Below are 24,989 nucleotides of genomic sequence, written 5' to 3' on the forward strand. Positions count from 1 at the left end.
GTGTCACACGTACAACACGTCGCTCTGCCTGATATGCACAAAAGCGCATTAACGTAATGTGTTGCATGTGTTACATTACAAGCTGGCTAGTGAGGAATTAACCCATAAGTTAACGTCCTTAGATAGAATATAATGGGACTAACTCAATTGTGTGTTTATTACATAAGAAAGAATCCTGTTGTGCAACCATCCATTATGGTAAAATACAATTCTAGGATCAAATAAAAATCTATACTCTCTGACTTGGGTGGAACCTGACTGCTTCAGGAGAATCTTGAGCTTTAAACAGAATAAGGAGCCTTGTGATCTTTGCTGGTTAACTCGTAAACAGGGTATGCTGAGTCTTTCAAATGCTTTTTTTTCCACACAATTAAAAAATGACCTTTTTTTTTTTTTTTTTTTTTTTTTATAAATACCTGCATGTGATTTTTTTACTACATTTTTTTTTACTACATTAGTCAACTGTTCAAGTTCAACTGCGCTTTTTCCTCTGGGTGCTTTTGAATGCAATTTTCATAAAACACATCTGATACAAATGTGTGTCTTTCAGGAGGCCCTAATTATGGCCAGCATGGAGCACCCTCACTTGGTACGTCTGCTGGGCGTTTGCCTGAGTCCAACAATCCAGCTGGTTACGCAACTGATGCCTCACGGCTGCCTTCTCGACTATGTCTACGAGCATAAGGACAACATCGGATCACAGCTGTTGCTTAACTGGTGTGTCCAGATTGCTAAGGTAAATCTAACAACATTTTTAGGTGTTTTCCGTTATGTTTATGTTTTGGGCCGTGTAGGAAGAAATTTGTAACAGCATCTTCGGTGATGAGGCACATTTGCAATTGTATAGTCATCAATTTCAATTACATTTGCGAATCTCTGAAAAAAAACATGGCAGTGATGTAAAAAGCCAACCTTAAGCTCGTTTGTGAATCATGTCTCTTTGCTGCTTGCAAGTTGATCCACAGTTTAACCTCCAACAGAACTCACATTCCCAAATGTATCGAATAAGACATCGTCTGTGTTGTGGACTGATGCATCAATTCTGTTTGGCTCGCACTGTGTTATGTACGCTGGTCTCTTCCAAGTGACAGAACTTCACTGCCAGAGGTAAATCTCTGTGCTCCCCCTCCGTCACCAGCGCCATATCTTCGTAATGATCACCACCTCAAGAGATCTACTAATGAGCAGATTTATCAGCGCTGTGATGTAGGCACACTTGATGTTATTCTGTTTTATCTTGCTACGTTTCCGTGGGACGGTGTGCTTTAAAGTCACCCTTTACATGTTCTGTTTGCTTGGTGCGAACTGGTTTGCACATGAATCCAATAACTTTTGTTTTCTTAAGCTTTTAGCACCCAGTTTTTTCGATATTTTGCAAAATTGAAGTCACAGCGTTACAAGCACTGGTTGACTTACTATCTTTGCAAGTCCCATCGCATCAATCTGTAAAATACAACCCGGCTCTCCGCTACAATCAATTCTCTTAATTGAGTCCTGCTAGATGTGTTGCCCAGTTTTTAGGATTCCCCTCAACAGTGAGAAAAAAAAATACTGAAAGAAACAGATTAGTCCAGCACTAACTCGCTGTGGTGACAGTTGTTATTGCTGTTTGCTGCTGTGGCAGCAACTGTATCTCAGACCTTCAGTCTGTCACTGTCTTTTCCAAACACACACACACACAGATGAGGTAGGGCATTGTGGAAAATGTATGAGTACAAGCAGCTTACATATCCGATGGGCATGTAAGCCTTTAAGTATCCAAATTACTACAACAGGATTGAAGTTGTGAGCTTTTGCTCCGAATTTCTGTTTGAAAGTCATTGTGGTTTTTCTTCTTTGTATTCTTCATTTTTTGTAGTAGACAGTCAAAGTGTCTTGCTAAATGTTTACATTTTCTCTAGCAGAATTTCATTAGGTGTTTTACTTTAAATCACTGTGCACAATATTTATCAAAAGGTGTCTTCTTGACAATTAATTTTAATCTACCTTGAACCAGAATCTTCACGCCGGTGCCTGTGGACATTTTCAAGCATATCTGAAAACCCTAATGTTATCTTTTGCGTTGCTTGCGGCTATTTTCAAAATCCCAGGTGATGCTTTGTTGAATTGTCAGAGCTCAAGGTTGTTTTGGAGCAAATGACACCAAACTATTGGTTTCTTTAATTGGCTCTTCAGTTCAAGATTGGTATTTTTAATTTTTTTTTTACCAAAGAAACATTTCAAACTCGCATGACTGAACTTGGCTATAAAGGTGTCACACTCTCCCATTCGTCCATCCAGGCACGTACACAGCGACACATCCCAAGGCTCAGAGGAAGAAGCTGTGGAATATTTTATTCTCTCTTCTTGACCTCAGCTTCTCTCAAGCTTACCGAACACACCTGCAATGTGACAACTGTCTATTCAGATGTTCACATTCATGGACTTCCTCTATTGTAGCCGGGGATAAGCCACAAAATGTCCTTGATCGTCTGAGACAAATGCAAATGATTTGAAATGCATAACGGCGGTCAAATGAGCACTTTTGCTGGAATATAAATTGGGTTTAACAACACAGATGATGATGAAAATTTAAGTCTAGGTTGCAGCGTCTGCTTTGTGCAGCTGTATAAACAAATGCGTCTTAGACTGTTCCGATTGGTTGCTTGACTTGGAAAGATGGCCTGCATTTGTTTTGCCACTATTCCCAATTTGCATAGGCAGTGTGTTGTATATTCTGTTAGCCCAGGGCAGTTCTGCTCCCATGCCTGGTATTTTTAGCAAAGTGTATATTTAATGTGTTGTATTTTACAGAAGGCGAGGTACCACCACTGTGGGAGTAATCATTTTGAATGTCGTTGGAACGTAATGCAAAGTAATTCAAACGTATTGATAGTTGAGATAATTGGTCTTTCAAATATATTGATAAAATGTAAGCTTAATGCTACAAATAGAATTTTTTTCCCATAATGCCACACTTTTTTTTTTCCCAATAGTGCGAGTTGACTTGTGCATCTAATTTTGTTTTGTTTTTTTGAGAGGGGCAGAATAACAACTGGTAGTCTTTTAGTATTCATAGTGCATTGGACAAACTGCGTTGTGATATCTATTTCAAAATAAACCTCGCACTTTAAAGCTATTCTTGTGGGGCGAAAAGATTAGATTGTTTCAACCAGGCGCAGTGAATGTTTGTAAGCAAAGTGTGTTTCAACTCGTCTGCCCTGTTGCAAACAACCTGAGGCGATCCCCACGCTCCCTCGCTGGAAAGCACAACCAAAATGGGCTGCCTACTCTTGAACACAAGAAGGCGATTAGCTCAGCAGAAAGAGAGCAGTAGCAATGCCCGGAAGAAATTAGAACAGCTGTATAAATAGCTTCTGTCTCAAACAGTCGCCAACCTTCGTCATAACCCGAGCTTGTGACAGTCAATGTGCAACCGATGCGATTAAGAAGGTGTTTCATCAGGAAAAATATAAAAAGCTCATATAAAAGTACATGCTGAACTATTACATTAAATAATAGAATATGTCATTAGAATATGTCTTGTTTTGAAAATTTACTCATTAAAAGAACAAAATGTCAAGTGGAACTGACTGCAGTTAGCGTAAAGACTTAGATTGGTTTATTGTAAATTTGCATATGATAAGATGGTAACTACTTCAAAGAAATAATTTACTGATGAGTGTTTCATTGTAAGCTTGACATGAAATGTCGAAAATACGAGAACCACCGTCAACATCAGTTAACTTGCTGTTAATTTTTTATGGGAATGGGCCAACTTTTATTTTTAAGATACAACAGTAAAATAAAAATGCTAAATATGTCAAGCAGATGGCATCATTGGGTCTCTTGGTGTCGTTTAATTGCATAAATCCTATCCCTGTGTTCAAGGAACTATCTGGATTACAGAAGCTTATCATAGGAAAGATCTACAAATGCAGAACTAATTTTGAAAAAATAATACTTTGAAAAGCATAGTAGTACGTAAAACGTTTGCCAAGTGTATTAACATATCCATCTGGTGTCTGATGCTTTTACTTCCTCTAACACTCTAAAAGTCCCTCCCGCCCCCATTACCGGGCTGGACTGGCCTTTGCAGGACAAGGTCATGTTGTTGGCTCATGGTTTGAATGTGCCACCTGATCCCAAATGTGCCTGCAGGGGCCTGGCACACCAGCTTTCTGGCAACAGCCACGCACTCGTAGTAACAAGACGCCAAAAATGTCTGGGACACAGTTTGTGGGTCTGAAAAAATTCCTCTGTGCACTTTGGAATTTGTCCTTCATCTAGGGTGGGTGTTCATTTCTATTGCTCTGGTAAACTTAATAGAAGGTTATTTGTAAATAAACAAGGAAGATGGTCAAGAAGTTACCATGTTAAAAATGTGTGCTTTGATCTGCATGGAGATGCCAGAGAGTGATAGGCTCCAAGAACGCAATGTGATTAGAACATTATAATTGTGAAGGTAGGGGTTCTGACAGCGTGGGAAAATTCACAGCAGTGGGTCAATCTATTAGGAAATGAGACGGTAATTCCCACCAGGGAGAAAGGGGATCTTCCTCACCTCATTGAACTTTCAAGAAACCTTCATCAAAAGGCCTTTCGGATTTTCACCCATGATGTTACGTTGCAAGCAACATCGCTGCAGAGTTGTGTGGATTAAGATGATGCTTGATTCAATTTGGAAATGTTTTAGTCAAGACAGTTATTTGCATTTTTAAAAAAATATTTTTAAATAAATTAAATAGTATTTTAAGAATTTTAAGACAGTTATTTGCATTTTCTTGTTTTTAAATATTTTAAAATAAATTAGATATTATATTTTAAATTTTTTATTTAATAAACAAAGATTTTTCTATTTAGTCTTTATTTAGAAGAAACTACTACAGAGATCGGGATGACTTGTGACTTTTTCATTTTCTCAGAATTATTTTATTTAATCTAGATTTATTTCATGGCTGTGTTATATCACTTCCGCATTTAGGTGCAACCGGCTGTGTGAGCAATACATTTCGACACGACCTGTTTGCTGTCTAAACAGGCTACAAGTGAAATTGAACAATATGAGTTGCTCTGTACCTTGGGAGCTGAGTGTTGTCGACTGACTGAATTAATATTTACTGGGCTGTTTCCACTTTTGTTGTGGTCTTTATATGCTGTCATTATAAACATAAATTGATGACGCTCACATACGAGTAGGAACTCCAATATATGTGCTGTAGGCTTGCTAATTATATCTGTTGCATTTGGCATTCATCAGAGGGAATAAATTCATCGACACAGTCTGCCCTTCGCACTTCCTGCTTCTTCATATTGAAGCTTTCCCCCAACGTCATCATTTAAATCTATTCTGACATGCTAGTTCAAATTGAAAGAAAAGCTGCTTTCATCAGTATTGTGTAATCATTTCTGTTTCTCCCCCACATTGGTCTGATTTGTCACACCTCATTCCTTAAACAATGATTCACCCTCTCCCGTGCCCACTGGGATCTTTTTTTATCCATAGCCTTCATTAAGCGTGTGCTACATCAGCCAAGCGATGCCACAAATCTCCGATTATGTTCACTCGTCATATGATCACACAGAAATAGTAACCAAACATCCGGTACGTTTGAGAAATACCGTCATCTTTTATGAAAATGAGTAAATGAAGCAGTTCAAATACGGTATAAACTTGGTTCACGGATGGCCTAGTTTTTGAACAAATTGAGTTACAGACAATTTTTTCAAAGAGAATCTACCTTGGTTAATGCACTATTTTCAATCAACTCTGGTATTTCTACAAAATCTCTTTTGCTTTTAAAGGATTAAACCTAGAGAGGGTGATTTATTAATTTGATTTAAAATCACCAGCCATGAAATTAGCTATATTGTATCTGCACAATTAAATTAGATCCACTCCAAAAGCTGCATCTGAAATAATGCCTTTAATGAAGATGTTTCAAGTAAACTAATTGATTTGTTTGTACAGTGGAGAACTGAGGCCACAGTAAAAATGTTCTATCGTTCTTTAGTTCTCCAGTTTTTTTTTGGGTAACATGACCAAGATGTGCTTATCTTTATCGGAAAGTATATTTTACATTGTCACTTTCATCAGATTGCGTTTAACAGAAGCTCTTTAAACACCGTCTTTTGTTGATGTGAATTTCCCAAAGGTGAATCAAACCAGAATTCCTTTCATCCTTCCAATTCGTCAAATGGCTTTCATTTACAAACATTACGTGTCATGTTTTATACAAAGTGTTGGAGCTGTTTAAAAAACAACAACCTGATAACGATGCGGTGAAAGAGGTTTCCGTTTATTGTTGTCGTGATTTGGATTATTCAACAAATCAGTTTCTTTGCCCGCTGAGGATGAAAAACCGTTTAGATAGTGTGACCACAAAAAACAGTAAGTCTCACACACACACATCTCAAAGTGAGTGTTGAATCTTATTAGGAGTGTTTCCTCGTGAATCACGTTAGGAGTGTCCCACGTGGCGTTCGAATGTCTTAACAGCTTCCTCTGTGTATTTATTTTCTTGTCAGAATTAACTGCAATGGGAAGTGCCAAGTGGTGAAGAATGGGCGCTACCTGGCCACTCTCTTCTGCTATTGATTTGATCTCGAGCCCTTCACTTTATTCACCGCCACATCCGTCTTCCCAAAACACGTTGGAGGGAAATATTGTTGAGCTGTTTTTTTTTCCTTCTGACTCTGTGCAATAAGCATAAATAACTTCTCTACTGTGTGGCTGAGCACAAAGTATTCAGACATGTACACTCGTTTTCTCCTCTTGTTCGTTTTTTTCCTCTTTTTATTTCTTTCATTCATTCTTTCTTTTGATTTTTTTCTCTTTCTGTCTCTCTCTTTCTCTTTCTCTTTCTCTTTCTCTCTCTCTCTCTCTCTCTCTCTTTCTCTCTTTCTTTCTTTCTCTCTCTCTCTCTCTCTCTCTCTCTCTCTCTCTCTCTCTCTCTCTCTCTCTCTCTCTCTCTCTCTCTCTCTCTCTCTCTCTGTTTCTGGCTCTCGTTCACTCTCGCTCCAATGATCAATTAATTAAATTGTGCCATGTAAAAAATGTGATCAGCGACATCATTTTGTACAGTTTAAGCAGAGTCAGAGATAAAACTACATTTTCCAAACCGGCAGACAAAATAAATAAACACAAAAAAAAATTCATGTTATGAAGAGTTTGTGGGCAGCAACAAAGCTCAGGAGTAGAATGTCGCCTTATTGATCAGTCGGTCCGTTTCCGGGAGTGATGAGTGATGAGTGACACAGACAGCGTTGTGGTGACATTTTCGGTGGTCCCCAAAGGATTTGTCCCCTGACATTGCTGATCTGGTGGATTTTTCATCAACTGGCAACTCTAGGCATACAATTGGATTTTGAAGGAAGGGAGATGTCTTTACAAATCTTTGACAGTTACTGTATAGTATCTCTGACGGGCCCGCCATATTTTGTTTGTATATGTAATGAGACGTGTTTTATTGAATTCAAAGTAAAACAATCTACAAAGCTTTATACCATTTTTATGACTGTTGGAGTGAGAATGTTTGCTCCCTGACTTGCTAAACAAATTGTAGCCTTAATTAAGCAGATAATTACTTCAAACTTGTAACATAGACAATGTCAGACTGGAGGGTTTCTTGATTTATGATTATATGTACTTCGTAAAATGGGTGTTCTTCCTCCTATAGCTTCAGTTTTAATTGAAAAGCCTCCTCTTTTTTTGACACTTATGGAGGTTCACATTATTGCAGTTTTCCACAGTCGGGTTGTTGATTGATGAGAATTTGTGGGAAAATAACAGTGTGGTAGTAATGATAATTACAACAATAATTACGCAAAAGCTAATGAGGTCTCGCCGGTTATATCACATTACAGCGATGAGAATGGCAAGACAGACGGCGATGTTGAACTGGATTCAATCTTGCGTGTGTTCATTTGTGCAGGTCAATGCCAGTACGTATCGATACCCGCATGACTGCGTGTTGCATATGAATGAGAAGAATATAAAGTAAATGTACTGTACAATATACGTGTTTGCAGGGGATGATGTATCTGGAGGAGCGTAGGTTGGTCCACAGGGATCTGGCAGCCCGCAACGTCCTGGTGAAATCCCCCAACCACATCAAGATCACCGATTTTGGATTAGCCCGCTTGCTTGATGTTAATGAGAAGGAATATAATGCAGATGGAGGAAAGGTAAATCATAAACGCAAACAACAGAGGTAAAGCCAAACTTCAGGATGAGAATTGTAGCTGATTTAATTTCACAATGTTGCGTAGTAGCAGTTTTATCAGAAGCAGGTCAATATAAAATATCATCAATATTCTGTGCGCAGTCTCAGTTGGGCTAAGAATATGGAAAGCAATATTTGCTCTCGGCCATGAATGAGTGAGCCGCTAATTGAGACACCAAATAATTATTATATATTAAAAATGTTACGCCCGGTGTTGGCTGTTAAATGGAACAAGACAATTATGGAAATTTTCATGGAATACTAATTTAATCATTTCAATTAGGGCACTCATAGAATTAAAGATGGATGTTGCAAGCTCTGTTTGTACTATCAAACCAAATAAAAAAAAAGTGTGCTTTAGAGTAAGTGAAATGTCACTTTTTGTTTCGCGGCAGGCCCTCTGTTTAAATTGCAAGCTGCAATTTGAAGATGCTCACAGTCGCTAGGCGGAATAAGAAACAACAAGGTCATTAATGCAGCCAGAAGCACGGCCATGTAGTGCCTCGTCGCTAATCAGCAACAGCATGTCATTCGATTTGGAGTCTAACTGGCAGCGGGAAATGCATGTATAGCCGCTTGTGCTTACAAGTACCAAGAATCTTATTAAAGAACAATCCGTACTATGTTAATGCATTATTTTCATAAATATTCATAAGATGTAGGCATCTCAGTCAATGTATATTATACATTGACATGTATAATTGTTTTCAACCAGACTGATAACATGACAGTGATAACAATGGTTCAAAATTAATGAGTAATTTTCTATGCAAACTTTACCCAATAAAAAAAGTTTAATGTAGTCTCTAGGCTTGGGACCGGCAGTATATATAAGCCTCATATCAGTCATGGAGCTCTCACTTCTTCAGTAACTCTGACATAATCAAATATTGTCATCGGTTGCCAATCAAGTTCATCGAAACGTGCCAATCCCTGGTGTGTGACTGAAGTAATGTGTCACTGTTCTCCTTAACAGATGCCCATTAAATGGATGGCCCTGGAGTGTATTCATTACAGGAAGTTTACTCATCAGAGTGATGTTTGGAGTTATGGTAAGATTGATTCATTACCTTTGGGACAACTCAATCTATATTAAGATCCTTTGTATCCTTTAGTCAAGTAAAGTAGCCTTGATTATTCTCCGTTTCTTAATCCCAGTTTTTCTTTGAAATGTGTCTTTCTTATCCCTGATTGATTTCAGGGGTGACAATTTGGGAGCTGATGACCTTCGGGGGGAAGCCGTATGATGGAATTTCAACCAGAGATATTCCAGACCTACTGGAGAAAGGGGAACGTCTGCCACAGCCGCCTATCTGCACCATTGATGTCTATATGGTCTTAGTCAAATGTATGTCATCAAGATTTTGATCAGTGGTGTGGCTTTGTATTCCTAATTATTGTAACAATGACTTATTTTCTATCTGGAAAATGTACCAGATAAAGTTTTTAAGGCGTGCAACTTATGTCGCCCGAACTGTCCGTAACCTGAGCACCAGCTCGTTGGCTTCATTGATAGTTCACCCTGCCCTGGCTGTGAACCTTTGATTTCATGCCAGTGTCACCTCAGCTTGCAGGCTGCCAGTCACCTTGCTTTTTGGTGACACCTTGAACCAGCAGCCACCTGGCAAGCAAGCAGGCACACACTCAAAAGTTAGAACAGGTCACGTCACCTCGCTGAAATCTCATTGTCACATAGCTAACAACGCTTAGCTCCTTTTTTACCACAAAGTCTTTCTCATCCGTTAAATAAATCACACAAACAAACTTGACATTATCATCTTGTAATGTCTCCAGGCTGGATGATTGATGCAGACAGCCGACCCAAGTTCAGAGAGCTGGCGGCAGAGTTCACCAGGATGGCCCGTGATCCGCAGAGATACCTCGTCATTCAAGTATGTAAAACTCTTGGAATCCGCCACTTTGGTCACAAGGGATTCGCTGAACCTTAATGAAAAGAATTAAAATCTTCATCACTACAAATGGAACCATGATATTCTCTCCATGTTAACTCAATTTAGAGAGGTTGAAGTAATCCCCATGTGCGTACCTTCATGAATATGTATGAATATAATCGAAAGTAAACTTGATATTGACCGTGTCCATCTGCCAACGACTTTATTATGCAAGTCAAACATTTACACGGATTTCAAATATTTACTATGTCAAGGAGGTTAATATGATTATTTGTTAAGGAAAGCTGTTTGGTGACTTAAATACCATCGTACGGTTGCTGAAAACATGAACTGCCCTGAACACGTTTATATTTCCAGCACCTTGGATTGTAGTCAAACTGCTGTTGTTTTTTTTAAGGATGAAATGATTCATCTGTATGCCAAATTGCATGCGCTCACTCCCTTTTGTCAACTTAACAACTGTCACACTTAATTGTGTTTAGTTCCCTTCGGATCAATGAAAAGGAAATTCCATCAAAAGCGATCACTGTTTGACAAAGTTAATTCAGCTGTGGCTCTTTATCTGAGACATTTTGACAGACGTATCGTTTTGTTTTTAGGGTGATGACCGTATGAAGTTGCCTAGTCCAAACGATAGCAAATTCTTCCAAAGCCTCCTGGATGAAGAAGAATTGGAAGACCTGATGGATGCTGAGGAGTATGTGGTGCCACACTCCTTGAATATCCCACCTCTGACATATACTTCGCAAACACACATGGACCCCAGCAAGGTATTTTGAAATGGTGAAAATGTGAATTTGAAGCGGGAGTGATGTTGCCAGCATAGCAACAGACAGATTAGAGCACGGCATGAGCTCGCTAGTTCTATCTAATAGCTGCGGGCGTACCACGAGTAGCGATGTGAGAGGAGAAAATAATCTTCCTTGTGTTTCACTCATCGCTTCGTATCGCACACTCGCAACGCTGACTGCCTCATGTCTCATTTGAAAGGGTACTGTCGATTTGCCTCTGTCCATGAAGATGTTCTCATGTTGTACAGAAAGGTTACGGGTGTCTGGGGAGGATGAAAATAAATTATGGCTGAAGTTGTGAAGTAAATGTGGACTGCAAAGCAATGGGATGAAATTCAAAGATCCTTGCTGTATAAGGGAATACAGATATTAGAATTCCTGGCTCTGGGCTACTTTTTATGCTTTTTAATTGGGAGGTGAGGATAAGCGAATCAGATGATGGATGGATGAATGGATTGTTCTTATATTGCTATTACACCGATAAAATAATGTCCTGTTTTTTTAATAATTGGATGGAAATGAAAAAAAATTGATTCGATTAATCGATAAAAATCATCAACAGATCAACAGATGAATTGATTATTATAATAATTGTTCCAAAAGGACAGATACAGATACAGATGCTGATCTTCCCAGCTCAAAATAGAAATGACACTCATAAGAAAATGCTAATTTCTGGGGGGGTTGTATATTTTTTGATATGTTGTTGTATTCTTTATTTGGTCCAGCTTTTTTTTTTTTCATTATATATTTTCATCTAAAATTCCTGCCATTTTGCTCTTTCCTTATTTCTTCACAAAACCAGTTTTGCTGTCAGGATTCTAAATTTAGCAGGCAGGATACGATGGCGACCCTCCAAAGAGTGGTCTCTCTTCCGCCTGTGAGCGGTGCCTGCCTGATTTCTTCGGACCTGGCCTCGGGAGGGCAGACCGCTGGTGGATTTGTCCGTGCTAAACAGGACGATCCACGATGTAACGGCACTTTAAGGAAGCAGGCCTCCCCGAGATCAAGCGTCCTTGGTGCTGGATCAGCACTTTCTACAGGACAAGGTAAAAACCTGCTGAGAATGTTATTTTATGACAAGACGGGTCGGTATAATTCAAACCTCCATTTTAACACTGCGGTTCCATCATTTAGATTAAGATGACAGTATAAGTCGGTTATTATGTCTTTTTTTTATTCAATAGGTGGGCGGGAGGACTGCGGCGGACAGCGTTACAGTGCCGACCCAACTGGTCTGCTTGCAGAACGAGGGGCCAAGGGGGAGAAGGAACAGGATCCCTTTGCGAGTACCATGAGAGAGAAAAATAATTCAGGTTACTTTGACAGTAATGAGCAGACACATTTCTGCGGAACTAAATATATGCAGTGAGGAGTCATCATCAAACGCTTTATTAGATTGGTTTTAAATGATGTGGTGCACCAGGAGACTTTACCAGAGGATCAGCAGGTTGAGGCAGATAAACACATTTGAAATTTTTTCTTAACCATTTCCATTTTTTGACAGCTAGCCACTCTTTATCTACATTTTCTTTCTAGAGGGAAAGAACAAAACAATCTGGACAGCAGAAAGCTACTAAATAATTTATGTTCATGTCGGTTTAAATACAAACCTTTTTGCAGCATCACATCATCTAGTTACTCAAATGTGTCGACATATTGAATGGTTTCTTTTTGGTTATCTTAATTAGCTATTAAGTAGCTTCTTTTTAGACAAAGGGTGAGTACATCTTACATGATTGAAGGAAACAGAGAAGGTCATTGTTTTTTATTGGTTTAGAATTTTCAGTAGGACTCGTCGAGACTCTCACATAATTTTGTCTTTTGTGAGTTTATAAAAAAAATCTAAGATAAATCCTCTTCCTGTTTGCAGAGTACATCAACCCTGTCGAGGAGAACCCTTTCATAACACGTCGCAGAAATGGAGATGCCCACGCGGTAGTTGATGGCGGAGGCTGCCACACTCTGCACATGGCCGCGGCCGCTTCTGCCGCCGCCACCTCCGGCAGCCACAGGAACGATGAATACATCAACGAGCCACTTTACCTGAATACCTTTCTTAACCCCGGGGACAAGAACGGATTCGCTTCCACCGTATCTTTCGCTATCCCGGGGACCTCCGCTGCCCAGACAGTATCACAGACAGTCAACAAATCGACATCAAGCCACGCAGTCCCCTCCTCTGGATACGTCCTAGCCCCTGGCCACCTCCCCCACCCGGCGTATCCGTCACACACGCTGCATCCAGGGCATACGGGACATGCCATGCACTCAGGCATTACCGGCGGCACCATCATGTTAGATAAGAAAAGCAAGAAGGCTTCTTTTGACAATCCTGAATACTGGCAGCACAGTCTCCCTCCCAAAACCTCTCTGCACAACCCCGAGTACCTGCAGGACTGCAGCACACGCTTCTTCTACAGGCAGAACGGACGCATACGCCCCGCCCTTGCCGAAAACCAGGAATACTTGTCCGAGGCGGCTATGAAAGCCGGCAACGTGTTACCGCCCCCGCCCTACAGACAGAGGAACACTGTGGTGTAGTCGCCCACCTGTAGCACGCTGAAAGCGGGAGTACGAGCCTTGAGCGACCCTCACAGTAGCAAACATTCTCCAAGTTGGTTCTTCTTGTACCCGGTGCGAAAGCTTCTGTGATTTCATCCCGACTCAAAGACTCAGCATGTACCGACAGTGCTACATTAGCAGTATTACAAAACGTTCTTTTTTTTTTTTTTTACACTGCCCTGATGTTCTGATTTTGTTTTATTTTTTAAAGCAACAGCACTTAGTGTAGTATGTCCAGAGACACAAAAGTAATCCATCATTAAAATTACTGATGGTGGAAACGATCCAAAGAGAGGATAATTGCCATGACTGATTCACTAAACTACTACTTTCCTAATCATACGCTAATAATCCCCTTCGTCTTTTGCGGATACTTCCCACGGAGTTGAACTTGCTGATGGCAGCAAGCGCACATTAGCATTGCTTGCGAGTAGCCTGTGAAAATGATGCAAGGCCGCAGAGTTGTCGTGACCTGCCAGCAAAAAACTGCAGTCATGCTAAAGCCCAGATGTTGCAAACCCACACACTTCTTTTGCATTTGGTTGCACCAGTAATGGAATTCAAATATTTATCACATCCAGTATTGTTCTGTTCACATGCCGCCAGCCTCGACACGCCAAACATAAATTCATAACTAAATCACGTTTCAGATCAACCCATTGCCACCTAAAATGTTTTCTTCGAGAGAAGCGCCATTAACCGTCAGACGGATGTACGGTGCTCTTATACCATGACGCAGGTGCTGTGCGCAGAAAGGGTCGACACTGAATAAATGTCAGTGCAATTTTATGTATCCTTAGCTTAACGTCTGGCGGAAAGCATTGAAAGGATTACAGGTTTGACTCAAGTAACCTTATCTACTTTTCCTTATTGTTCTCTTGCCATTCAGTCATGAAGATTGGTAATAGAAAATAAAAGAGCACCTATAATAAATTATATTTCTGTCAAGATTGTTTTATCCAGCTAGTGTTCCATCAATCACAGTCTAGGTTCATTTCTGTTCTATATTAAATTCTTAAGCAAAGTGCTTTGGTTTTGGGCAAGATCCTTTCTGTACGCAGCATGACAATGCCAATGTGGACCAATCACGGTCCATAAAGGTAAATATTCTTCTGGATGGACATAAATTCTCACAGACAAACCCCCGCATGTTCGCTTCTATTTTCCTAGTTCCAAAGAAAGAGCAAATCCATAATTTGTATGCTAAGTTGTTCATGTGGTTATATAAGTCAATTTTAGGCATCAGCCCGACAGTGTTATTGGCACTCGCGTATGTAAGTATCAGTAGTTGAGAGCATAAGGCTCCATAATGGATCTCAATGAGGGGGGGGAGGTCAGTCTTATGGATTTAAAAAAACAATTGAGGCTCTCTTGCAACCAAGTGGCTTTTAGCTTTTTTGAATGCTATTTCATCCACTTTCTTTGTGGTTCCCAGGGAGAAATTGTACTTCCCGACATCTCACCCATTGCGCCCACTCAGAAACCCTCAACGACAGGCAATAGGTTGAAATCTCACAGTCAGTATCAGACTTGCGTATTAGCATCCGAGAAACGATGCATCGGTGTTGTGAAAGCAGTGAGATGGTGCAACACAGGTGTCATTCTTCTCTTGCTTACCTTTCAGGAGAAAGATACACTCTGTTTTATGATGATGACCTTGTTTAATGTGAAATTCGGCTTAGTTACATTCGTGTTTTTACAGCTGAACCCCCTTTTAGTTCTTCTCATCCACTAATTCAGATTTACGGTCATATTTATTGTAGAGAAAGGGGAATATGTATAGATATCCGGAGGAGGGAATAAAATGTTTTTGTTTCTAATTCCTAGGATATAGCAGGCAATAAAAATGATCATCGTGGTTACATTTGTATTAAACAAGTCAACTGTTGAAGAAGCCATTTTTTTTGTAATTCAAATTTAATTAGCTTTCAGACGTGTTCAGGCTTGAGGCCTCCATTCTTTATAAGCATTTTAAAAAATACTGGAAGGAAGATATTTCACAAACAGAGGTTTTATTATTATTATTGGTTGATTGTATACAAACAATTTCCTTACCTCGACTGGTTCCCGATTCAGCATCTCAGTGATTTCACTTGGAAGAGTATTTTGAGTAAATAGTACTTGACTTCAAATTGATTGATCTCAACTCTTTGTATGTATCTACTCACTAACATGATGGGATCTTTTTTTAGGTTCTGGAGAGGCTGTGATTCCTTTTTAAAAATTGATAAGATGTTGAGTTGATTCTATATTCATCATGTCTGCAACGAAATAGTTATCGTCTAAATGGAATAACTGGAAATGTGCGTATTTCTTCTGCGAGAAGGTCACTTGAAATAACTTAAGAATCGTTGCTGCAAGTGCACTATAATACTGAATCTGTCTTTTTTTTTTTTTTCAAGAACACTCTGTCTGTAAATAAACTGTATCCAAAGTGTGTGCCAGCCGCACATGATTTCTAAAGTCGGCATTCATAGAATTGTGTCGCAAAAGTCACATTTGACAAAGCACAGTTTTACAATGTAATTATATGAAAGTACGACTGTAAAATTCATGCATATTTTTGTCACAACCTAATCACAAATATTTCAGCTCATTTGCCGATCATTGCTTATTGTTAAATTCAAAATACATTGGCAGAACTTGAGTAGGTTACAGCTATGAATATGGCAATGTTTCTTTTCGTCGATATTTCTCTTTGCATTGTTGCATTTGTGTGATTGTTTTGCAGGGCTAAATTTCTGTAAATAGCTTTAGAATCTACTTATATATACAGTATATATATATATATTACGTAAGCGTAATTTGAGAAATTTCTAAAATGCTTGCAGGGTCTCTGTTAGCCCGTCATCACCCTGTGATTGTGGGATTGTACTTTCAGCACAAATTGGTGAACTGTGACCTCCGCTATTGCTCACTTTTGTTGCAGTTTCTATATTATTATCATTATTATCATGTGTGTGGTATACTCACATATTCTCCATAATTCACTCAATGGTATTTATCGACATTTTGCATTGTTTTAAGATGCCCTTGCAATACTAACAGATATTCAATATACGTTTTTCTCAACAATTGCAATCCACGCTCTGATTATTTGAGGTTGGATTTCCTTGGGTAGTTTAATATCAATGTTTGTTTTCAGGGGTGAGTACACACGTGAGTGCAATGCGGATTTCTGTAGCAATATGATATCACGACCCAGAGGGGCATTGAATGATCCACTCCAAAAGGGAAACGTCATTTTGTTGAAATTTGGTCTTTTAGAATAATCTTTTGAAAACTACTGTTTGTGCTTCACCAATAATTGCAGTTATATACTGTACTCAGTATATATGTGATGTGAAAAATATTTTTGACATGAGGATTTTTCTGACATCTTCATATGATCTTGCTTGGTATTTTGTACATTAGTCACAAGTGAGAAGATGCCGATTGACTGGTGCGGTATAGATTGGGGCACCAAGGTTTACTGGGCACGTCTTTCATTTCAGAGTTGCATAATTAGTTCTAAATTTACGGTTTACACTATCAGGAGGGTTAGGGTTATTTCTCAACCGCTTTGTGGATGCACAATTTTCCAATCAGAATGAAGCACAACTTGTGTTGTAAATAGAAACTGTGTATGAAGTGCTTTTACAATACACTGTAAGCTAATGACTACTGAGATTATGTTTAAATGTTAGAGTCCATTGGGGGGGGGTCCATTTTGGTTCATGTATCCGCCTGATAAGATAGGTTTACTCCAGGTTTTTTTTTTTTATTACTTTTTTGGAAATGTATGAATATTTGCACAAGTTATTTTGACAGCAAACCCAGCCTAATGTAAGATAATATGTCTATTTGCAGCTCATTAAAGTTCACAGTCACTTTTCATGTACACTTTTCATGGAATATATATATATATATATATATATATATATATATATATATATATATATATATATATATATATATACACACACACACACACACACATACACACACACACACACATACACACACACACACACAAACATGAAATATAAAATACACACACTGTATTACGTAACCAGGAACTACTTTTTAGGCAGAAATAGTTTCTTTTCACTGGTTCATTGGTAAATTTCTGTCAAAACATTTAAAGATGTTTCCCTGTTTTCCTGTTTTGTTACATGAATCTGTCAAAACTATATTTTTAATTCAATATAAATAAAGATCAGTCAATATTTAAAGACGGACTATGCCGATGTCATTTACTAGTGGCATTGTTGAAAGTGACCCTCCGAATTGTCTACTGGGCCAGCATGGATTTGTAATACAATTTTATGGGAATTGCCAAATTGGCCACCAAGAAAGACATATTGTAAGACTAAACCCTGCATAAAGGCAATATTTTGTTTTAACGGTCTGATTCCTGCTCAAGTATGAAGACATTATCAGCCGCATGACGGGTAGTCACGGAATTATCACAAATCCAATAAGAAGCTTTAGTCCCTGTCAAATAACTCCCCTAAAGAAGGTAATAGAGTGTGATCAAAACAAGCAGCTCCTGCCATTTCTCTAACTTTTACACATCAACACAAAGCGGCTAGATTTTTATCAAATGTGAAGAATGATCGGCATTGTTGAATGCAAATGATTCCAAGCGTCTTTCAGGGGCGAATTGATTGACGCGTCTACGCAAAGAGCCGGGGCTCACTTTGACCGTTCATCAATCTTTGCCGAAACGCCTTTTCAGTGCTGTAAACTCATTTTGATTTCAATAAGTGTTGTTGGAAAGAGCGTGTCCTTCGTTGTCACAGCAAAAAACCTGGCCAATGTCTGGCGGATGCACCATGTATCTGTCCAACAGCATTTCAACAGTTTGCATGTATACCAATAGAATGTTGTAATTTTGATTTAGCTGTTTAAAAGAAATGCTCTCCATGTTTTTTCTTCTGGTTTTTACTTTTTTGCCTTTATCACCTTTTCTCAGCCCGCTTGCGGTGCGGGTGCAGCCTGCGTCGAATTCCCAGCATGTTGGCAGCCTGTGATTGAACGGACGGTACAAAGCCTGCTAAGCAGTGCCACGATCCCCCTTGAGACTTTTTATTATGAAACACTATATTGGATTTTTTTTTCATGGCTGTCTGTCTGTGAAGCCAACAGTCACTTTAGGAATACACAATGTATTGCAAAATTTGATGAATTACTATCTCTGCTTTCTGTTTATAGATTGAAATATGCGTGATTTTGAATTTGGCATTAGAAAAGTGAACCTGAAACTTTATTTGGAAATTGAACTCCAAATACTTTCATATTCCTTTCTCACAATTCAAATTCAGTTCTCAAATTTCGATTTACTGCGACAGACATCCGGATAATTAAGGCAGGATAATCAATTTAAATTCCCGTGACACTTCTTAGATCCAACATCTCTGAATAGTCGGTTTGAATTCAACTTTGGTTCTGTTTTCACTGGCCAGTTTGCCATTTATCTAAAACATCTTCCTTGTGTAAGCGTGCAACATATTTACTTTAGTACATTAGTGCGACACACACCAACAAGCACATAATGCCTCCAAACATATAGACCGCAATGACCATAACAAAAATTGAATAATTTCCATTTAAGAGCGATATGAGCACTGTCATTACAATTAGTCAAAGCCACGACATTAAAAAAATATAATGTCCTCGTGTCTATTGAGTTAATGGCAAGGAATGAAGTGACTTCCTCTTCTAGAACATACCACTGTGGGCATAGTGATAAATGATACCAATTGTGGGCAATGTTGAATTTTAATTAAGCAGCAGTCTTAAGTGAGGAGGCGTCATTGTTCACAACAACTCTCCATTGCAATTACGCGGCGCTATTCATGTGCAACATAATGACTTGAAGACACTTCTTTGTTGGTTTACAGCAGAAGCATAATTGTGTCCTTTCACATAGTCGGGAGAAAAAAAGGCACATCATAATGTTCTATTTGGACTCTGCTTGTAGTAAGTTAGAAGTTCCGTTTTTATCCCGCCAACGCCTTTTCAGAGACGACAGTTTGACACGCAGCAATAAGAAAAGTACTAATAAAGACTTTAGAGTCTTCAAAGGCTTTGTTTTTTTCACAGTTGATAGACGTTGTTAGCATTATGACTCTCAAATGTTCACTCCCCCCCAAAAAAAAGAACCTTGATTTAGGTTAGCTAGCAGCCAGCAGAAGAAAGGCAGTTTTAGATCTTGATTCCGTGTGGATCGTATTTATTAATTATCTTCCCACACATACGAGGTCATGGTTGGATTTAAGTTGAAACGTTTACAGGTTGCAGATATTTTGACCTTATGTCAGCGGCTACATAAAATGCTGTTTGAAAAGCTGTGAAAATATCCAACGCCACTGCAGAAGCAGAATAAAACATTTGCAGTGGAGGAAGAGGCTAGATATTGTTGGTTGAATTACCTTCGCTTCGACAAGCTCGGAAAATGATTGACACCTCATTAGTCATGCCTTCTGTTTCTCATTGATAGTTTTTCCTCAGGCGTAGTGATTTCTCGCATATGCAAAGAGAGACACGGGCTGTTTTGTTTTTTTTCCTCATGCATTACTATAAGGTCATACTGGCTCTTTGAACAAATATGGCAAGCTACTTATTTAAGGATGTAGAATGTTCATAACGTCTGAAAGAAATTTGCATTTGCCAAGAATCAACCCCGGATTGGGTTTGGAGGTTGAACAGCTGCTTTTCCTCATGCGTGTATTCTCTGTGGGTTGTGACTTCACCATGTGTCCTTTACCTGTCTGATTCAGCTGATGCATCATTTTTAAAGTTGTAAGTAAGCACGTTTAAAAAAAAAAAATAATAAATAAAAAACGCTCACTTTGCAGTCACATTCCACTCAGGGAAGTTGCCCTCATTGGCGCAAAGCAATTACAAATCCAATACGCCCGCACACACACACACACACACACACACACACACACACACACACGTGTGCACACACCAAACACATCTCACACACAACGCCATCCTCAGGCATACAGAGACAGACAAATTACCTCCCTGTCAGATTAAATCAGACTTGACATCCCTTAATTAATTTCAGTGTATATTAGCATTTCATTGTGTCTTTCCCCTCATTTTGTTGTGTTTCAGCTCTTCTTCCCAGTCGGGTCCCGGGGAAAGCCTCCATTTGAAAAACCATGCAGTCACTTGGCTTCCATCTCAGAGTTTTTTTTTTTTTTGGTCCAAATGTTATGGCTACGTGGAAATCGCATGCAAGCACTGTTGGTATTACTCAATTTCATTGACATTTTACTGAATTATCTATCAGCCAAACGTCATGGTTGCTCAGATATAAAACAACAAACCTGCTAACCCTACTTTGGAACTCAAACCCTTGTTTGAAGATGATGATGAGTGTTGATGATGTATCAACTTTCTGTATCCTGCCTGTCAGGAAGCTGTAGCTCCACTGGCAGATGGCAGGAGACACACTGAGCAGGAGAAGGAGAGGACTTCAGGGATGATGGTGTTGAACACAAAGCTCAAATCCACAAATGGTGCCTTGCGCTGTCGAGGTATGTTGACTGCGTCATCTACCGACCTGTTTTCTGTTTGGAGCTGTTCTTCTTCCCAGTACAAGATGTTCCAATGACCATAGATGTCATTCAGTCCCTATATTACAGGTTTCACATCCAGTTTGTCCCTTCCCCGCTTCTCTTGCGCGACACTGAATCGCTCTTCACTAATCCCTTACTATTCATACAAAGGCACGTTCAGACACTCGGCGAGCCACTCAACATCACCCCGAGAAGATTCTGTCTGATATCTCCCGTGCAGCTTAAACTTGGAATGCAGCACCATAAACAAGTGCCTGATCAGAGCCCCATGTCACGGATTATGTACTTCAGAAACGCTGGAATTGACACAGGTAAAGCTGCAAAAATTCAGGGAAGCTTCTTCTTTATTGGTTTTCAGCTCAATTGTGGGCCCACCAGTGTGACGAGATTTATCTCAGCGGATTCAAGGAGAAGCAACACCCAAAGTTGAAAAAGACAGAGGTACCTCTGCCTATAATTTAAGTGTTGTTCCACTTGAGTGAAAAGAAAAATGAGCAAATAAGACGGAACACAAGAACAATGTCACATTTTAATCGTGGTTACAAAAATGAAAATCAAGATCATCCTTTTCCTTTGGAAGTATTGCCACAAAATAAAAACAAACAGCTCACACTTACATGGCCTCTTTCCTCCAAGGCTTGGCTCAAGAGTCCAAAGCACAGGTTGCTAGGCAACATGAGTATGGTAATCTTTTGGTCATGTGACCACAATGCAACCCAGGTCATCGTAAAAAGACACCTTTTCAATGTCATTGTATGTCTTTTTTTTTACGGCTACAGCTTCTTTGTATTACAGTTCATGTTGAAGTTTTTATTTCTTATTTTATTGTTATTTATTTATTTATTTGAAGTTTTTCTTTTCATTATTGTTACACTGTTATTTACCAACTTCTTTTGAAAGAGCTCTTTATCAATACGTATATTATGTTATTTTCGTCGGATAATTGATTTCTTTCTGCTTTCCAGCACACTTTGAAAGATTAGCAGCAATGTTGCTTGTTAGCGTTAAAGACAGGAAAAACACTTCAAATTGCTTGTCTGTCACGTACTCGCTAGCTAATGAGCTACCTAATTTAATTCATTATCTGTCATATAAGAGGTTGGCTTATGAGTCACTGTATGTTTAATGCAAAGCTGGTCTGAAAAAAAAAAGCTCAGTATGCTCTGCTTATTCATCATGTTTTGTTCTTTTTTCAGCCATTCAGACTTAGTAATGAGCTGAAGATTGACTTCTTGCTGTGATGTATTTGTAATTGCTCGTGCAGTTAATGCTGAGGTAGAGTACCAAATGCAACCATTACCTTTTTTGCGTTCATCCGTCCATTTTCAATACTTCGATAAATTCAATAGTGATTATTATTATTCTAGCCGAGACCTTAATTTTTCCTGCAGAGCATTAAAAACCTAATGCAAGATGACATTGCCATCGCTTGGCCACAATACCTCCGGTCTTCTCATTTATCAATCTCCGAATGGGTCAACAAGTTGAATGAGAGTCGTTACTTCCCTTCTGACCACCTCTTAGAAGTGCAAGTATGCATTTATCCAATAGCTCCTGCGCCCTTTCACATCTTTGTGGTTCTATCGCTCTACGCAGACACTCTGAGGAGTGTAAAAAGTCCATTAAGGTCTATTTTAATGAAGAAGGAGAGAACACAATGGCACCGCAAGAGAGGTGGATGATGATCAGGGATGCAGACGAGAAGTCCGGCTCAACCAATCGTTCCCCAGTGGACAAGACGCAATTTTGCTCTTAGCAGAGGACATGGTGATGAATGGAAAGGCGTAGCTATCAAGTCCACAATCTCCCTATTAACTTAATTCCCAATGGAATTTCATTAATATATAACCTGGCTTTGTATATCTAGCACCCATGTCTTTGACATGTCGTTTCTGGCCTATGACAGCTGGTGTTCGTTCTCAAACGCAGACTTGGGAAGAAAGTTAGAACTCCTTGAAGAAGGGCCTCTAAAGAAATAGTTTTCCTGACCTCTATTCAAGATGGAGGTTCTTTTCATTGAAGACAGGCTTGTCAGTGAGATGAAAGAATAGCTCGATCAACCGTTCTTAGCTTTGTGGTGAAATCTTGCGTGCCCAGCTTGTGTGGTTGACAATTATTTTTTATGCATAGTCTTCAAGAGTTCCTTGAAGTATGTTTCAGAGTTTCTGAGGACACATTATTGATGGTGTCTGTCGTTTAATTTGTTTTCATTCACCTTGTTTTATATTTTTTCGTGTAACATACCACAAAGTTCCAAGAATTGCGTTTTCTTTTCTTTTTTTTTCAAGAATAGAGAATCTGCTTAAAAACGGTGTTCCCATTGAGGTGATGCTCATGACAGGGTAAAAATTACATCACCTTATACTGTGGCTTTTGAGTGCATATATACATAAGAAATAACTTTCTTTATATGGCTCAGTGAGTTTTGCAATGGTTGGGCAGAACATTTTCGGACCGTTTGTGTCGCCTGTGTTCACGCTTGAACGAATCGCATCAATGAATGAGACTCAAAGGTCAAAAGGTTTCAGGAGAGCAGAAGCTTGGGAGTGAGAGGTGGAGCTCATCTTTGACACCACCGGCAGCTCAGCCTTCCAAACCATTGTTGCGTTCATTCTCCGGATGGGATGCCAACTGACAGGAGAGGCAGTGCCAAGGCAGACGGGAAATCAGCAGGTGGTATGCTTGGAGTGTGGCGCAAGTATACAAGCAAGATTTGATGTCCACTCCCACTTTAGCCCAGCTTCCTCACCTTCTCATTCTCACCCACCTCTTCACAGTATGGACTGTTTCTTTCTATGGGATGGAGGACTCAATCTTTATGAACCACTTTTATCCGACAAACTGCTTATTTTCACGTTCACTTGCAGCAAAATACTGTCGTCATTTAATACTTGACCGGTTATTAACACATTTAAATTGTACTAGTAAAGTGTACCAGTAAAGCTACTAGGTATTAGTAACTAAAATGATTATACTCTCTAAAAAATGAACTCACTTCTGTAATTTTTGTATTTTAAAAAGACCCGTGAAGTGGATGCTCATACTTGCATTCACCGACCACATAAAACCCTAACGTATAACCCACACCCTCTTCTGTGATTTATTAAAATAAACAAAAATAGCAAAATAAATACATGAAATATAAACCTTACAAATGTGGTTTTCATAAAAATATTTGATTTTATGATTGTGTTAATGACACAGTCTCTTTATTCTGAAAGTTCACATCAGAAAACAATGCTCACATAGACAGACAGTAGACCGATTTCCATCACAGTGAACATGCATCTGTCTTGATGCATTTTCTCCAACTCCAAAAAAACATTTATTTCTGCACATCCACACATTCACCCAAGTTAGGCTCACAGAAGATGAAAAGGCAAGCAAAGCTCTCTTCTTTTCCGCGTTGTACATTTCTAGTAGTTATTCATTCATGACAAAACCTATTCATGCTCTGACAGCTAATGTCCTTGCTGATGTATAGCATCGTCTCCCGCGATGATCCCATGCAAGTCCCTCCAGCACCGTGGCCCCCGCTTACTCCTGATGTGCTCCTCAATATCGTTGGGGCTCTGCTAGGTTGACGTCTTGGTTTGGGGGTTTATTCATACACACGACAGCTTTGATACATGACGGTGAAAATACGCTGATGGGTACGAGCGCCAAGATATCAGTTGAAGATCACCCGCCCGAGAGCGATGGGCCCCGCTGTGTGAATGTGAATGTGGGAGAGAAATGAATGCCATTAATTTCCCCTCCCCACTCTATTTGTTTATTTCTATACATGTTATTCAGTTTGTCAGTCGGACCTGTTGAATGCGGGGTGAGGGCAATCGCAATTGAATGCGATTGACCTCTTAGTCTTCTCACTTCTCCAAGCTGTTTGTAGAATTGTCTGGCATGATAAAAGTCAAACCGCAAACCTGACTTTTTGCCCGT

At 39.3% G+C, this 24,989-nt stretch overlaps 1 protein-coding gene across 2 annotated transcripts in view; it reads left to right on the forward strand.

Moving 5' to 3' along the window:
* The window catches only part of erbb4b (erb-b2 receptor tyrosine kinase 4b), a 103,956-nt gene extending 87,802 nt beyond the window's left edge, over nt 1-16,154 (forward strand). For both annotated transcript variants that reach the window (XM_085920449.1, XM_085920447.1), the window contains 9 exons: nt 551-736; nt 8,011-8,166; nt 9,181-9,256; nt 9,406-9,552; nt 9,999-10,096; nt 10,717-10,887; nt 11,714-11,957; nt 12,096-12,224; nt 12,782-16,154. In XM_085920449.1, the coding sequence (XP_085776575.1) occupies nt 551-736; nt 8,011-8,166; nt 9,181-9,256; nt 9,406-9,552; nt 9,999-10,096; nt 10,717-10,887; nt 11,714-11,957; nt 12,096-12,224; nt 12,782-13,452 (1,878 nt within the window). In that variant the 3' untranslated portion in view covers nt 13,453-16,154. The remainder of the gene's footprint in view (nt 1-550; nt 737-8,010; nt 8,167-9,180; nt 9,257-9,405; nt 9,553-9,998; nt 10,097-10,716; nt 10,888-11,713; nt 11,958-12,095; nt 12,225-12,781) is intronic.
* The last annotated feature ends 8,835 nt before the right edge of the window (nt 16,155-24,989 follow it).

The sequence above is a fragment of the Syngnathus leptorhynchus genome, chromosome 9, assembly GCF_054491065.1.
Source record: "Syngnathus leptorhynchus isolate UIUO chromosome 9, UIUO_Slep, whole genome shotgun sequence".
In the NCBI taxonomy this organism is placed as follows: domain Eukaryota; kingdom Metazoa; phylum Chordata; class Actinopteri; order Syngnathiformes; family Syngnathidae; genus Syngnathus; species Syngnathus leptorhynchus.